This window comes from Onychostoma macrolepis, chromosome 12 (assembly GCF_012432095.1).
Source record: "Onychostoma macrolepis isolate SWU-2019 chromosome 12, ASM1243209v1, whole genome shotgun sequence".
Lineage (NCBI taxonomy): Eukaryota > Metazoa > Chordata > Actinopteri > Cypriniformes > Cyprinidae > Onychostoma > Onychostoma macrolepis.
The window spans coordinates 8,973,025-8,988,808 of NC_081166.1; the positions used below are offsets into that span (position 1 = coordinate 8,973,025).

Sequence of the window (15,784 nt, forward strand, 5' to 3'; positions counted from 1 at the left end):
TGTTGCTCGTACTGTGAATATTATTAGACATGATTAGCAATCCAAATTTGCTACATCTCACAATGTTCTAGACAAATGGACAGAAAGCTGAAAGCTCTCGAGGCTTTTTTTCTTCTTCTTCTGTATGCTGTGTCCTCAACCAATTATACAAAGTAATTTGAAACTTGCACCTAGCTGGTCATGTGGTGCCTCATTTTGTTGGATCATTCAGGTATTTATATGCATACACCAGGTGTATATTTATTTATATTTATGTGACATACACCAAGATCAGTGCTACAGTGCCAAAATGCATGTACCGAGTAAAACCTGATGACCAGCATGTACTTACTTTTTTTTTTTTTTTTTTGTATTGCACATTGGTTTTGGATGAATGAATTGAATCTTGGTTGTAGGCCTATACAACTTATTATATTTTTATTTTGAAATGGGTTAATGCTGAACCAGTAACTACAAATTTGTCTCCAAGCATTCATTTAGCAAAGACAAGAACATCACATTACTATTATAAAACATTTATTTGCAAGCAAAATTATTCAAACAATGGGCAAAAGCACTAAAATAACTCATACTTCCTAAGCCACAGCTCAGACTCTGACACATTTGCAGATAACTGCAATGTTTCCTACAATAAATAACCATGAAATATGAATAAAATATCAGATGTGCTCATCGTGCCCCAACCAGTAGTTGACGAACTAACCATCTAAGGCCTAAAATATTAAGACGTTTCTTCTTAATTTATTTATTTGCAATGATCATACAGGAAATGCAATTTCACGAATCTGTCAAAGATGGTATTTTTACTAAAAGTTAAGAATATAAATTTGGCAATACAAATTTTAATTTGGAAAACTCTTGTACAAAACTATTTCTATAACTTTGAGAAGTCAATTTGTATTTTAACGTCAGACTGGCCAAGGAATTAATTACCATCTTGACAACTCTGCCTCTAAAACACAAAAATAAAGTGAAATTGGACATTTGGTACAAAAATAAGTTAGTTATACATGCTAGTACAACACACAGTCTGCATTTATGTTCATGTGAACTATAATATTCATACTTTTTCAGTAATAATAATCATTGATAGCAATGAGTAACTGAATGAATTTCAAAAAGTTATATAAAACAGATGTTACTGGCCACAAAACAACTTCGACATCTGGCTGAATTACAGAAACAATATATAAGTTCTGACAGTATAAAAGAAAACACCACAGATATCCATGCAATTCCATATCACGTATCCCTGGAATGCTGCTGAACTTGCTGTAAACATGCCCTTTCTCAGAACACAGTGTATTTTTTCACAAAGTTAAGATACAGGCAAGGGAGATGTGATTCAATTTGGCTTGATTATTATAAACCAATATAACTATACATTGAAACTTCAGAACAGGAGGTTTGGGGGCAGTACTGTTCAATATGGTCCCAAACCACTAGATTGGATAAACTGTCCATTCATTTTTGGTCACATACTCAATATAATTACCTAACATTTAGGAAACATAGCAAATTAAGGCAGGTTTCAATTATATGGGACCATACATTCTGTCTTAAGTGTCTCTTGCAGTATTTGGCGTCACCATTCTCCATTCAAGGTCTGTTGGCAGCAAGCCTGGTCTTGGGGAATGTCCACGACTCATCTTTCTTTCCTCTTCCCATGCATACAAGAACATTAGATAGCCTTGACATCAATGAGGTGGCTGTGTTGGGCACCTTGCCGTAGGGTCTTGATGTTTTGTAGTCGTCGCCCATGCAGAGTGAAGCGAGACCACGCCAGCAGCTGCAGAAGGGCACAGGAAATGGGCACAAACACCAGCAGGTAAAAGCAACCCTGACGCAGTGGCACAGGGACCGCAGGAACGGCAATCGGTGCTTCTGCCATCGAGTTTCTCTCAAAGATGTCATATCCTGGAAAATGATAGGGGATGATGAGACACAAATGCACTTTTAGAATCCTGAAACAAATGTTATCATGGTTTCCACAACAATATGAAGCAATGCAAGTTTTCAACATTGACAGTAATTAAAAATGTTTATTGAGCAACAAATCAGCATATTACAATAATTTATGAAGGATCATGTGACACTGAAGATTGAAGTAATGAGGCTGAAAATTCAGGTTTGCCATCACAGTAATATATTGCATATTTAACAAATATTAAAATAGAAAAATTAGAAAAAACTGCAATAACATTACTGTTTTTAATACAGTTATAATCAAATAAATGCAGCTTTGGGGAGCCCAAGAGACTTCTTTCCAAAAAATTAAAATAAATAAATAAATCTTTAAACAGTACTGTACTAATTTCAGTTTAAACCTAACAAACTGTGGCCATTCACAAATAACTTTTTGTGAATTTTGTTCTTGAAAGATGTGCTTATATTACAGTTCTCTAAAATAAATGCAATTTGGTTTAATATTTTGTTAACGCATTAAATTTCACATATTTTTACATGCATGTTTTGAAATACATTTTTGTGGCCAATCTAAAAAAGTAGTGGTATATATTTATTTAATGCCATGTCAGCATCTTAGGCTATTTTCATGGCAAAAACCATTTAAAAAAATACAAGTATAACAAATGCAATAAAAATCTGTATAAAAATTAAATAAAACTAAACTAAAATAATTATAATTATATGTAATTTTTTATACATATACATATACACATATACACACACAGTCATGGCCAAAAATATCATGTCACAGTCATGGCCAGAAAATGCAACACTTCTCTCAGAAAATTGTTCCAATTGCAAATGTTTTGGTATTCACATGCTTATTATTTTTGTTTGCACTGCAACAACACAAAAAAACAGAGAAGAAAAGTCAAACTTGATAAAATTGCACACAGAACTCAAAAATGGACTGGACAAAATTATTGGAACCTTGTCAAAATTGTAAGAAATAATTGCTTTTCAAGCATGTGATGCTCCTGTAATTTCTATTTATGCTGCCTTCTCGTGCTATCGGAATTATCGTAGATACGAGTTTCATAATCGGAAATTGGACGTGAACGGCCTCTCGAGTCGTATTTACTACTAGGAAATTCAGAAATAATTTTGATACCAGAGTTTCCGAGTTGGGCGGGTCATAAACTTTAAACATGGTGGAGGGAACAACCATTGCTGCTGTTAATGCTGTTCTCACAACAACTACATCCCTTTGTCTTGTCGCTAAAGTAGTGTATTTATAGGCTAGATATGAACGATCATTCAAAGCATATTGTATGTTTTATAAGCAGGGAAATAAGCATGTATTTGACCGAAATTCCAGAATTGTCAGCAAACTGCATGTGTAGCACGGTGAATGTTTATACGATTGTCAACCAATGGGATGCAACATTTTATCCTTTCCGACATTAAAGCACTTGAATACGACAAGCTCGTAATCACGACTTCATAAGTGGGAGATAGGAAATTTCCGATAGCACGTGAAGGCAGCATTAGACACACCTGTGGCAAGTAACAGGTGTGGGCAATATAGTAATCACACTTGCAACCAGTTAAAATGGAGAAAAGTTGACTCAACCTTTGTGTTGTGTGTCACACTGAGCATGGAGAAAAGAAAGAAGTGTAAAGAGTTGTCTGTGGATTTGAGAGAAATTTTGGAAAAACATGGACAATCTCAAGGCTACAAGTCCATCTCCAGAGATGTTCCTGTGTCCACTGTGCGCAATATCATCAAGAGGTTTACAGCCCATGGCACTGTAGCTAACCTTCCTGGACGTGGACGGAAGAGCAAAATTAATGAAAAATTACAACGAAGGATTGTTCGAATGGTGGATAAAGAACCCCAATTAACTTAACTATCCGTCGCCATCTGAATGAAAAGGGACGCTATGGTAGGAGACCCAGGAGGACACCACTGCTGACACAGACATAAAAAAGCAAGACTGGAGTTTGCCAAAATTTATGTGCTTTTTGGTAAAGGACATCATGGCACAGTTTACAGAAAAAGAAATGAGGCCTTCAAAGAAAAGAACACAGTCTCTACAGTCAAACATGGTGGAGGTTCGAAGATGTTTTGGGGTTGCTTTGCTGCTTCTGGCACTGGATGCCTTGACTGTGTGAACGGTATCATGAAATCTGATGATTACCAAAGAATTTTGGGGCGCAACGTAGTGGCCAGTGTCAGAAAGCTGCGTCTCCACCAGAGGTCATGGGTCTTCCAGCAGGACAATGACCCGAAACACACTTCAAAAAGCACTCAGAAATGGTAATAAACGAGTAGAGAGGTGTAAGAAACTCATTCATGGTTACAGGAAGCGATTGATTTCAGTTACTTTTTCCAAAGGGGGTGCTACCAAATATTAAGTTAAGTGTGCCAATAATTTTGTCCAGTGCATTTTTGGGGTTCTGTGTGGCATTGTATCAGATTTGACTTTTCTTGTCTGTTTTTTTGTGTTGTTCCAATGCAAGCAAAAAATTAAAATAAACATGCGAGTACCAAAACATTTGCAACAATTTTCTGAGAGAAGGGTTGCATTTTCTGACAGAATTGCAAGGGTGCAGATATTTTTGGCCATTACTGTGTGTATATATACAAACACATATAAAATGTATATAATCAATTTAAATATACTTATATTTTAATGTATTGCGTCAAACAAGAAATACAACGCAGGATTTATTAGACTGATTCTTCGTTGTTGGCTTCTGAAACATGAAAATTTTGTTTCGTTTTCCCTCATTTGTAAGTAACTTTAGATAAAAGCATCTGCTGAATAATTAAATGTAATTACTAAATGTGAATGTTACATGTTATGCATATTTATTCACTGCACACACACCTGTGTAGAGACACAGCAGCCAGGTACCAATAAGAGGAGCAAAGGTCTGGCCAGGCTTGGTTACCAAGGCAACCATACCAAAGAGCAGGGCAGAAGCTGCTTGTTGTCGGTGGTTCAACACAAAGTCCTCATCCACTAAGTCTGTGATCACCAGGTTCAGAAGTTTACAAGTGCCCTCAGTGAAGACGCGATTACTGTGGAGAGATTCGAACAATGCAACAAAATAATAAACATAGATAAAAGATAATGCTGAGGAAAGATGGTCAAAATCTGTTCTCAGTCTAACAAGCATCCTTTTATTAATCAGTGTCAACATAAATGAAAATGTGATGTGTTTTTTGTCAAAGTTATAGACTAGCACAAAGAAATGCACAATCACAATAATTAAGCAATTTTACTTAAACTGTAAATAGCTAATAATTTTTAAATGGTGCTTGTTTATATGAATAAATATTGATATTTTTAAGTTTGTATCATTTTGCACATTATCACCGCCTAAATTATAAAGTCAATTTACTCAAATTTGTTTAAAATGGTCTAAAATGAATGAATATGACATGACAAAATATTTAGTACATATAAGGACCTAAGGATTTTCTTCAATTAAAAAAAAGATTTTTCATTATCCAACATTCAAGATGATCTATTCTCCCTGTTTTGCAATGTCATATAGTTCACAGTAACAATACAGAGAGGACACGTGCGTTTTCTCTCAGCATGGATTTGCTAGCAAACAAAAGCACACCTGCTCCTTTTAAACAAAAACTAATAACTAAAACATTCATCACGTTTTTGAATTCCGTATCACATAAGAGGCAGAACACCTGTAGTCTGAAAGCAGAAGGGCTTGTGGAACGTTAATTTCTCACCTAGCAATAAAGATGCAGAGCAGGTAGACGTGGTCCGCCCCAGCTAAGAGCATGACCACGCTGAGGCCCAACTTCAGGAGGAAGAGCCAGCGGACAACCTGATAGACACCCAGTCTTTGGCACAGCGTCAAAAAGTAGAGATTGTTCAGATGAGGTGCAATGTAAGAAATGCCTGTGTCACAGGAAAATAGAATTAGAGAATTAAACAAAAAATAAATCACGGTTTTCATACGTGACTCTGGACCACAAAACCAGTCATAAGTAGCATGGGTATATTTGTAGCAATAGCCAACAATACATTGATTGGGTCAAAATTATCGATTTTGTTTTATTCCAAAAATCATTAGGATATTAAAGTAAAGACCATGTTCCGTGAAGATATTTTGTAAATTTATAAATATATCAAAACATAATTTTTGATTAGTGATATGCATTGCTAAGAACTTCTTTTGGACAACTTTAAAAGCGATTTTCTCAATATTTAGATTTTTTTTTTTTTTTTTTGCACCCTCAGATTCAGCAAAATCTCCAGTGTTGAAATCCTCGTGTTAAGGACTTTTAGAGTAAAGTGTTAAAGTTGTGGTGTTGAACTCGTGCTACAGGCTGCAGCGAGGACCTCTTGGAACACTCCGTCGAGTGTTATTAGTCACATCCGGGACATTTGCTAGTGTGCGCGCCTGACCCATCTGGAATATTTTCGACAGACGCCATTTTCTCAGCATATGAGGACGGAAAACAGCTAAATTAAGTGTTTAATCTTACTCACAATAACTGTTTTGTAATATCATATCGTTTTATAGCGATATTTATGAGGTATGTGTGCCTAAACGTTTTTTAAAACATTTTCTTCCACTCGCGTGAGGCGGACAAGACAAGGAAGTTTCTTTTTAAAAGGAAAACGCCGAAAGTTAAGTGTTATATCTCATTTATCATACGTATTTCACAACATCATACTGATTTATAGTGATTTGTGTGATGTGCACTCCTAAACTTTTTCTCAGAAAGATATTTTCCTTCACTCATGATGCGGAGAAGACGGGGAAATTGGTTTTATCGAGGAAAACACCGAAAGTAAGTGTTTAACCTCATTTACATTTTGTATTTTATAAAATAATATTACATTATGACCATATTTATATGCTGTGCGCACCTAAACGAGCCTAAACGTTTCTCTCAGATGCATTTGAACGGCTATGCATTGACACGGAAGTCGCTTTTAACAGGGCAAACATAAGTAGTAAGTGTTTTACCTCATTTAAAATTTGTATTTTATAACATCACATTGATTAATAGCGATATTTATGTGTTGTGCACTCCTAAACCTTTCTCAGAGAGACTATTTTTTTCACTCGTGATCAGAAGCAAACACCGAAAGTAAGTATTTTAATTTATTTACGATATGTATTTTGTAAAATAATATTACTTAATGGCGATATTTATATGATGTGTGCACCTAAACGTTTCTCACAGATGCATTTGAATTGATAAGCAGTGCAGATGCAGAGGTCTCTTTTAACATGGAATCACCAAAAGTGTTTTACCTCATTTATGTTTTTTAACCAAATCTGAATAGCAATGTCAGTCATTGGTTCTTGTGTGTCTCGAGACCAAATTTTGTGATTTCATAAAGCATAAATTGTGAGTTTTCATGATGTTGATGTGTCACTGTATTGGATTTGAGTGCTGTTTTCATTTAATTAATTTGAAAATAACTCTTTTAAATATACTCTAACTCTCTATACTGAGTGAGTTAAACTGTTCATCAGTAAAATTGATTTTGTGCCCTTAGGCATATAAACTACTTTAGACACTTTATTATCTTTTTAAAAAAAATAAAATAACCGTGTTTTGTGTTCAGCAAATATGAATCGTATGGGTTTGGAATTGGACTTTTTAAGTTAACTGTTCCTTTAATATTGTTACAGGTTGTTCATGCTGGCTTAACAGAAAAATCAAAAGATGATGTGCTTGAAGAGTTTGAAGCCACCAATATATTAAGTGGGATGAGAAGAGCTTTGTTAGGACACATACCGAAGACATGGGTAAGCCACAATTGCATATTTTAAGATTATTGATTGTCATGCTTAATTTTTTGATTATTGAACAACAATAATAAAGAGTCTGATCTCCTTCTAAAAATGTATCTTAAAAAAATGCATCAAATGTATGTTTTTGGTATGCTTGCATTGTCATTTATTTATGTGCTGTCCCATTTACGTGCAATCATTTTGGTAGGAGGAGTCCAACCATAAGTGAACAGTAAATGTTTACTAATAACCATGCCTTTCCACAGATGCCATGTATGACAGTTTCTTCTGTAGGTTATTCAAAATATATATTTTTTGTGTTCCAGAAGGTCTTACAGGTGTGGAACCACATGAGTATAAATAAATGACAGAATTTTCAGTTTTGGGTTAACTATTCTTATATTGTAATTGATACTTGTCCCTGACATTTCACCTGATAAATGGATGTGAAATAATCCTTTTTGTCTTGTTGTTTTTTTCCCTCCTATTTTACAGGAGCACTTTTGTGATGCTGCAAGTGGGAGTTGGGTATCTTGCTTGAGATGAAACATCTCGTTTTTGCTGAAACTACTCTTTACAAGGAAGTCCAAACACCAGTAGCAGAGACTTTGTTCAGTGAGCATTAACATGCATTCTGCCTGGATGCTAATGAATGGGATGCTGTTGTTTAAGCTGATAAATGTAAGCATTATAAACATTAAGAGATTAAACTTATGACATTAAGTGTACATATGGACCAAATAAGAATATGTATTTTGTGCCTTTGCACTGATTTGCTTTGACATTATGATGCTTTAATTGTTGTAAGAACATGTTCTTTACATGCATTGAAAACATGCATTTGGTGCAGGGAAAAAGATTTACAATGTTTCAATTAAAAATCAATAGTTGTAAATGTGTATTGTTTTGTGGGTTTATTTTTTAATATTTTACCTGAACATTGGTGCAGTGTTCACCAGTTGAGGGAGTTAAATTCACTCTTTAAAATTTGCAGTGTAGGTATATGTTTTAATCTGCGTTACCATTTTAAAATAAGTATTTACAATATTTACATTAAATCAACACGCTGGGTGTGTAGGATTAATCACCATAAAGTGTTAAATGTGTATACTTGCGAGTAATAATTTCTTAACACCCTGAGTGATTAAAATTAAACGCTAACACAGTGTTTGTATAATAAACACTTCCGTCAGTGTTGTTTTAACACTAGCAAAGATGGACCTGTATGTTCACCCGGAAAGTGATAATTTTAACACCCATGGTGACAAATCTCCCAACATATTTTTGCTGTGCAGATTTTCAAATAGTTGTATCTCAGCCAAATATTGTCCTATTCTAACAAACCATACGTCTATGGAAAGTTTGTTTATTCAGCTCAGTTTTAAAAAAATGTACCCTTATGACTGGTTTTGTGGTCCAGGGTCACATATTATTTATAATAATAAGCAATGTTTCTTGAGCCCCAAGAATCATGTGACACTGCAAACTGGAGTAATGGCTGCTGAAAATTCAGTTTTGCCATCACAGGAATAAATTACATTTAACAATATTAAAATACAAAACAGTTGTTTGAAATTGTAATAGTATTTTACAATATTACTGTTTTTACTGTATTTTTGACCAAATAAATGCAGCCTTGGTGAGCATAAGAGACTTCTTTCAAAAAGATTATATTACATAGCCAGCATTGTTGATGTGCTGTGTTCATGTGAATGATTTCTTTTTGTCTTACCCAGCAGGAAGGATCCGGTTGAGGCAGAGATATGGTCTGACAGCAGGTGCTCCAAAAACAGAGGAAAGAAATTGTTGTTGAAATGGCAGTGGAATACCTGCAGATGGAGGGGGAGAGGAAAATACTCATATAATTGGTCTGTTCCCTAATTGGATTACAGAAAATACCACTTTAGTTTTGTTTTTTGTGCATGTTTGCTCATATTTACCTGTACAAGGTTCATAGAAACAAACCACATAAAGTTCTTGTGGCGTGACAGCTGCTTTAGATATTCCCCAAGAGTGACTGGCTTCTCAGGTGAGGTAAAAGGAGCCTGACCGACACTCAGTCTATGAGGACGTCAAGGAGGATCAACAATCCAATGGGAGGCAACAAAAGAAAAAAAAAAAAAGATGAGGGGAAAACTTATATAGTGAAGTAAAGTCACTGTAACACAAATGGCTTACTGCTTTAATATGAAGTTTGTTTCAATTTTAGCATTTCAAAAGCTTGTAGTCCAGCAATTGTAGAAAAGTGCAAACAGCAAAATATATGGATAACTGAATTAGTGAAAAGACAAATGTAAAAAAGATTACAGCAGATTAAGAGGATTCACAACTTGAGCAATACTGTTTGGGTGGAACAAATAATACAGAGAACAGCTTTCACATTCCTTTTTTCTACAGTTTTCAGCTGAAACTTAAAATAATTTAATGAACTTAAATGAAATCTGATTATTTGTGTGTGTATATATATATGTGACCCTGGACCACAAAACCAACCATAAGGGTCACTTTTTTGAATTTGAGATTTATACATAATAAATAAATAAATAAGCTTTCCATTGATGTATGGGTTGTTAGGATAGGACCATATTTGGCCGAGATACAACTATTTGAAAATCTGGAATCTGAGGGTGCATAAAATAAAAATATTGAGATATAAAATCATCATTAAAGTAGTCCAAATTAAGTTTTAGCAATACATATTACTAATCAAAAATTAAGTTTTCATATATTTACGGTAGGAAATTTACAAAATATCTTCATGGAACATGACCTTTAATTAATATCCTAATGGTTTTTGGCATAAAAGGAAAAATCAACAATTTTGACCCATATAGTGTATTGTTGGCTATTGCTACAAATATACCCGTGGTATATAACCAGGATCGCACATACATACAAACACACACACACACATATACATATGTATATGTGTGTGTGTGTGTATGTATATATCCCAGTGATATTAAAATGACACTGTTGTAAAGTCATATGATGTATTTTGTGAAGATCAGACCAAAGTACAGGCTGTAATGCACTAATTTTATGGTTCTTTTTTTTTTGTCCTTTTTGTACAAATAATCATGTATTCTTTTTATGTTTCAAAGTAGAAAATAATATAAGTTGGAAAAATATGTGGTTAAGTAAATTATAGCAAATTATAATTTTTGGGTGAAATATTCCTTTGAGAAGCTGTGCTGGTAACACAAATAATGAATGTTCACATCCAGCGCTATCAACATTCCTCCCACGAGTGAGGCAGTTAACCCCAGGTTGTTCCATGGGGACCAGCTCTGCAATTAGTGTGGTGTAAATTGCTTCAGATGAAAAGTAACTGCTAAACGATAAGTAACATTCAGCACTGCAAAACAATAACGCTCTTACTCGGTGAGTGCTTGGCTCTCGTTCTTGCGTAGCTGGACTTCATTCTGAAACCGGTGCCGCATGAGACGTGAAACCACAAAAAAGCCTAGCATTGAGAGAGTGGCTAGAGTCACGCAGAAGAGTCTGAAAGAGTAGAAGTTCTCCTTGTTCCAGAAGGAGTAAGAGAGAAAGACGGACAGCGAGCCCATCGCACTGAACAAGGAACTGTGGAAGTTGAGGCGTGTGCGGTCATGAGCTGACACAGCCAGGTCAGCCAGGAGGGCATTGTGGTTGAGGTCGACCACCGTGAGGAAGCCATCATAAAGGCACAGGCAGATGAGGAACTGCAGGCCAGGCCAGGTCCAGGCAACCCAGAAGGCCAAGAACGAGAGGGCAAAGAGAGGCCCGCTGCGGGAGAGTGCCTGCAGACGCTTCAGGACCACCTCAGGGGATGTGATCTGGGACCCAGACCTGAACAATCAAACACAGAGATTTAAATGAGACATGTACCTACTGAAATATGGATTTCCAATTTGAAGAGAGTGAATAATCTTACTGAGGAGAGCTCAGGAATGAGCGGTCACTCAGCCAGCCAAAAAGAGGGTCGTTCAGGCTATTCCATATTAGAAACACAGTCTATGAAAAAGAAACAATATGACAAACAGAAAAGAAAATGTTAAAAACATCTGCATTTTAGTCAAATATAATGAATAAGCATTTCAAATAATCACAATATACTGTACAATTCCAACATTTGGGGTCTGTTATTTTGTTTTATGTTTTTTAAGTCTCATATTTTCACCAAGGCTGCATTTATTTGATCAAGAATACAGTAAAAAAAAACAGTAATATTGTGAAAAATTATTACAATTTGAAATAACTGCTTTCTATTTTATATATGTTTTAAAAAAGTGTTTCTGTGGCTCAGTGGTAGAGCATTGCGTTAGCAGCGCAAAAGATCGTGGGTTCAATTCCCAGGGAACACACATACTGATACAAAAAAAATGTATAGCCTGAATGCACTGTAAGTCGCTTTGGATAAAAGCATCTGCTAAATGTTTAAGTGTAAGTGTAAAATGTACTTTATTCCTGTGATGACAAAGCTGGATTTTCAGCATTATTTCTTCAGTGTCGCATGATCCTTCAGAAATCATTCTAAAATGCTGATTTGGTGCTCAAGTAACATTTCTTATTATTATACATGTTAAAAGCAATTGTTACAATTGTTTAAAACATTTTTACCATCACTTTTGATGAATTTAATGAATTAATCGTTGCTCAATAAAAGTCTTATTTCTTTAAAAAAAAAAAATTTGTGACCCCAAACTTTGGAATGGCAAACATATATAATTTTTTATTATTTTATTTTGTAATTTTGTAATAATAATAAAAAAAATTCTTATGTAGACATAATTATGTATTATGATTGATTATTACAAATAATAATTTAAGAATCTTAAGTAATTGAAGATACCATTAAATAAACCTACCTCTCCCACCCAAAACGACAACTTGTCAATCTTGTAAACAGACACAAAGGTCTCCACATAATACAGTAAGAAGACATTGTGGAGAATGGAGATGAACAGAGCCAGGGAGCCATAGAGCACAGCCGTTGAGACACCCTGGCAGAGGCCCCATACCCTCTTTCCCATCCTTTGCTACTTCTCTCTGCTCTTCCTGCCCACGCAGCGCTCTACACGTCCCACAGGCCAGGCAGGGTGGGGTCATCGCTTTATCCACCCCTGAAAACAGACAGACACCAACACAAACCAACCAGTTCAAAACCATGCAGTCTATTATTCTGTAAAATATGAGTCTGGGAAATGTCTGTCGGCTGTTTTTAGACTGAAAATCACCATTACTTGAATTAGATTCAGGGAGCGTAACTGGACAACGGCCAAGCCAATGAGAAAACCGAGCATCTGTATTACATTATCAAGTAGCTTATGCTTTGTTTTAATGATTCAGCACTTTGCTTGATATGAATCTGGAAAAACAAGCTAACGCCAGACAAGACGGAAACCTTCTGAGCCAAAATAATAATAAAGCCGAGGAAAGTTAGGGGAAAAACATCACCAAAGATGCTTAATCACAACTTTTACAAGGTTAGTCAAGCAAATTATGGTTATTTGGTATGAAATTCTAAAACATATTTAATTTGTTTCAAAACAAGTCTATTCTCAAATCAAAAACGAATCAGAAAATACCACTATAAAAACTAGGCTCTCTCTTAAAAATGGCTTCCTTATTTTTCCATGGAGAGTGTTATGGGGAATTTGGGAAGGCGGCAGCCCATTTTCCATATAATAACAAAAACAGCCTGGACTTCTTTATAGAGTGTCATGTGAGCAGTTCTTCAGTACTTTCCGGTCACACCTCCATATTGTGCCTGTAAAACCATTTCTAGCAGAAAATCACCATAAATCCCACTGAGAAGTGTAATTGCACATGAACTTTAGAGTTTAATGAGCTGGATGATCTCATCCCAGCTTCAACGACGACAATAACAAACACTGTTATTCAGTCCAGAGATTTCTCTGGGGTCTGATGAGAGATGTAACCTGAGCAGAATTAGTGTAGGCTGAGGCCTGCGATTCCTATCAAATACTGAACACTTTCCAATAGTAGGGTGGAGCAGACTGTATTGTGCCAGAGTCATGTGAATTTCCTCACGCACAGTGAATCCTTTATTTCTTTAACGTTGGACATCCGTGACAACCTTTCGCAAATATCACCAACCTCACCCTGGCACACATGGCACAGCAAAAAGCAAATTACAATGTTTTCTGGGTAGCACACCTGATGTTCACATGCTTTGCAAGCTCACACAAGTGCTGGGATTCTTTGAAAACACCCCATTCTTATAGTTAAAACAACTTTGAAATAACCTTGCCCCCCAGCTCTTTGAGAGAACAATGAATTACAGTTCTGCACAGTTAAAGTACCCTAAACATATGAGTGAACTTGTTACTTCAGGCCTGATTTCCAACTGATCTAAGCAGTGAAGTAAAACAAACTGCACTGGATCACGTTGCAAGCAGTGATTCTCATCTCATCTCATCTCATTTCTAAAGGACAGGTGGCTGCTTCCCAGCCGATACGATTCAGCACTCTTTGATCCAACAAGAGATCAAGTGCCACGGAGCAAAAGACCAACGTTTTGGCAGCGCTGTGTTACAGTGACAGGTTATCCACCTGTGTCTGTTCTCCAGAGCAACAGGATGCGTGGGAACTATTCTCACATAGATGGAAGAATCTTTTATTTGACCGAAACATCAAACATACACACCCCGTTTACACAAATGCTTTAACACCTATACCGTAAACCCAATAGCTAAACAGACGTTCACAGAACTCTCTTTGTCTGAATTGTTTTCAGTCAGAAGAAAGATGTTAAGTTCAGTAGCAAAGTTAGAATAACCATTAGGGCCAGATATATAAATATATACATTCAAAAATACACGAATGAAGCCTTTTATGTCATCAGAACATTGACACTTTTAGGAATATTTATTTATTCATTCAAGGGCACAACTACTATTATACAATTTCTTAATATTTCCAAATGTTTAAAAAAATAAAATAAAATACACGCCTCACATATTATTTGTCATAACCTATAATTGAGTGGAATGATGCCTCTTCAAATTAATTTGGAACATTGACACTTTATGTATATTTATTAATTCAAGGGCACAATAATTAACTTAAAATTGCATAAATAATTCCACAATTATTTAATATTTCAATATATCAAAAAATACAAGTCACATATTTTTTATTATTTGTCATAACCTAAAAATGAGTAGAATTAAGCCTTTCCTTGCCTTTAAATGATATCTATTTTAAGCTGTTCACCAAAATATGCGTTTTATTATTTTACATTAACGATAATTATAACATTAAGGTATCATATATATGGATCCAACTCGTATCGCACGTACTCCATCTTCTCCAAATAAACAATTACCCCTGAAGCACTATTAAAAGAGCCATTAATCAGACTCCTGCCACCTGTAAGAAAATATTCAACATATCCATAATATATTCTAGTTACTGATTCAAAACACTTAAAACACAAAGACGTTTAAAAAGGGGAACTGGAAACGTTGCTTCAACTCGACGATTATGCTTCGATATTTCCTTTAATATTCCTGAACATAATTGTTTAAAAACACATTCCGTAACCGAATGTTAACCGAACATTTTCACTACCATAACGATACAATATTTCACTAGCAGAGCTGTGCTAGCCGCTGACATTAGCGACTTTACTCGTAGTAATTCACCACGCTTAACTGAGACTGTTTGAATTTGACCAGAGAATCGCATTACAGCTAGAGGAAAATCACTCATATTTGACCAAACTACGAGTTCGAGCCGCGACGTGACACTTTAAACCTAAAACAACCTTTTAAACTACTAATCCTGCTCTAAGTTAAGCTCGCTAGCAGGCTATCCGCTTTCATATCAAGCAATGCGACGTGTACCAAGTCACACTCTCAACCAGCTGATCAGAAAACATACGATCAGTCCATTCTGAGATTTTAGATGTTATGCTGTTAGACACTTACCATATGGAGCTGATATCAAAGCTGCAATCACCTGGTGATCAAGACAGGCGCTGTAAACGTTTCTAGGTTACACAGTTGTGTCTAAACATGTCATGTGTTGGACGAGGAAGCCCGTGACGTCACGAGTCTTCCCCTCCCTCCCTCCTCCT

At 35.6% G+C, this 15,784-nt stretch overlaps 1 protein-coding gene and 1 long non-coding RNA gene across 2 annotated transcripts; one reads left to right on the forward strand and one right to left on the reverse strand.

Moving 5' to 3' along the window:
* Positions 1-402: 402 nt before the first annotated feature.
* On the reverse strand, positions 403-15,758 carry mfsd13a (major facilitator superfamily domain containing 13A). The gene is made up of 9 exons (XM_058794414.1): positions 15,636-15,758; positions 12,549-12,803; positions 11,615-11,694; positions 11,080-11,529; positions 9,639-9,759; positions 9,431-9,527; positions 5,672-5,843; positions 4,803-4,996; positions 403-1,917 (listed from the first exon to the last, which is right to left on the reverse strand). The coding sequence occupies exons 2-9, from the start codon at positions 12,711-12,713 to the stop codon at positions 1,682-1,684; spliced, it is 1,515 nt and encodes a 504-aa protein (XP_058650397.1). The 5' UTR covers positions 12,714-12,803; positions 15,636-15,758; the 3' UTR covers positions 403-1,681.
* On the forward strand, positions 5,855-9,403 carry LOC131551449 (uncharacterized). Its single transcript, XR_009273770.1, has 5 exons — positions 5,855-6,742; positions 6,849-6,908; positions 7,003-7,045; positions 7,597-7,713; positions 8,194-9,403. It is a non-coding gene; the product is annotated as an uncharacterized LOC131551449 (long non-coding RNA).
* Positions 15,759-15,784: the final 26 nt, after the last annotated feature.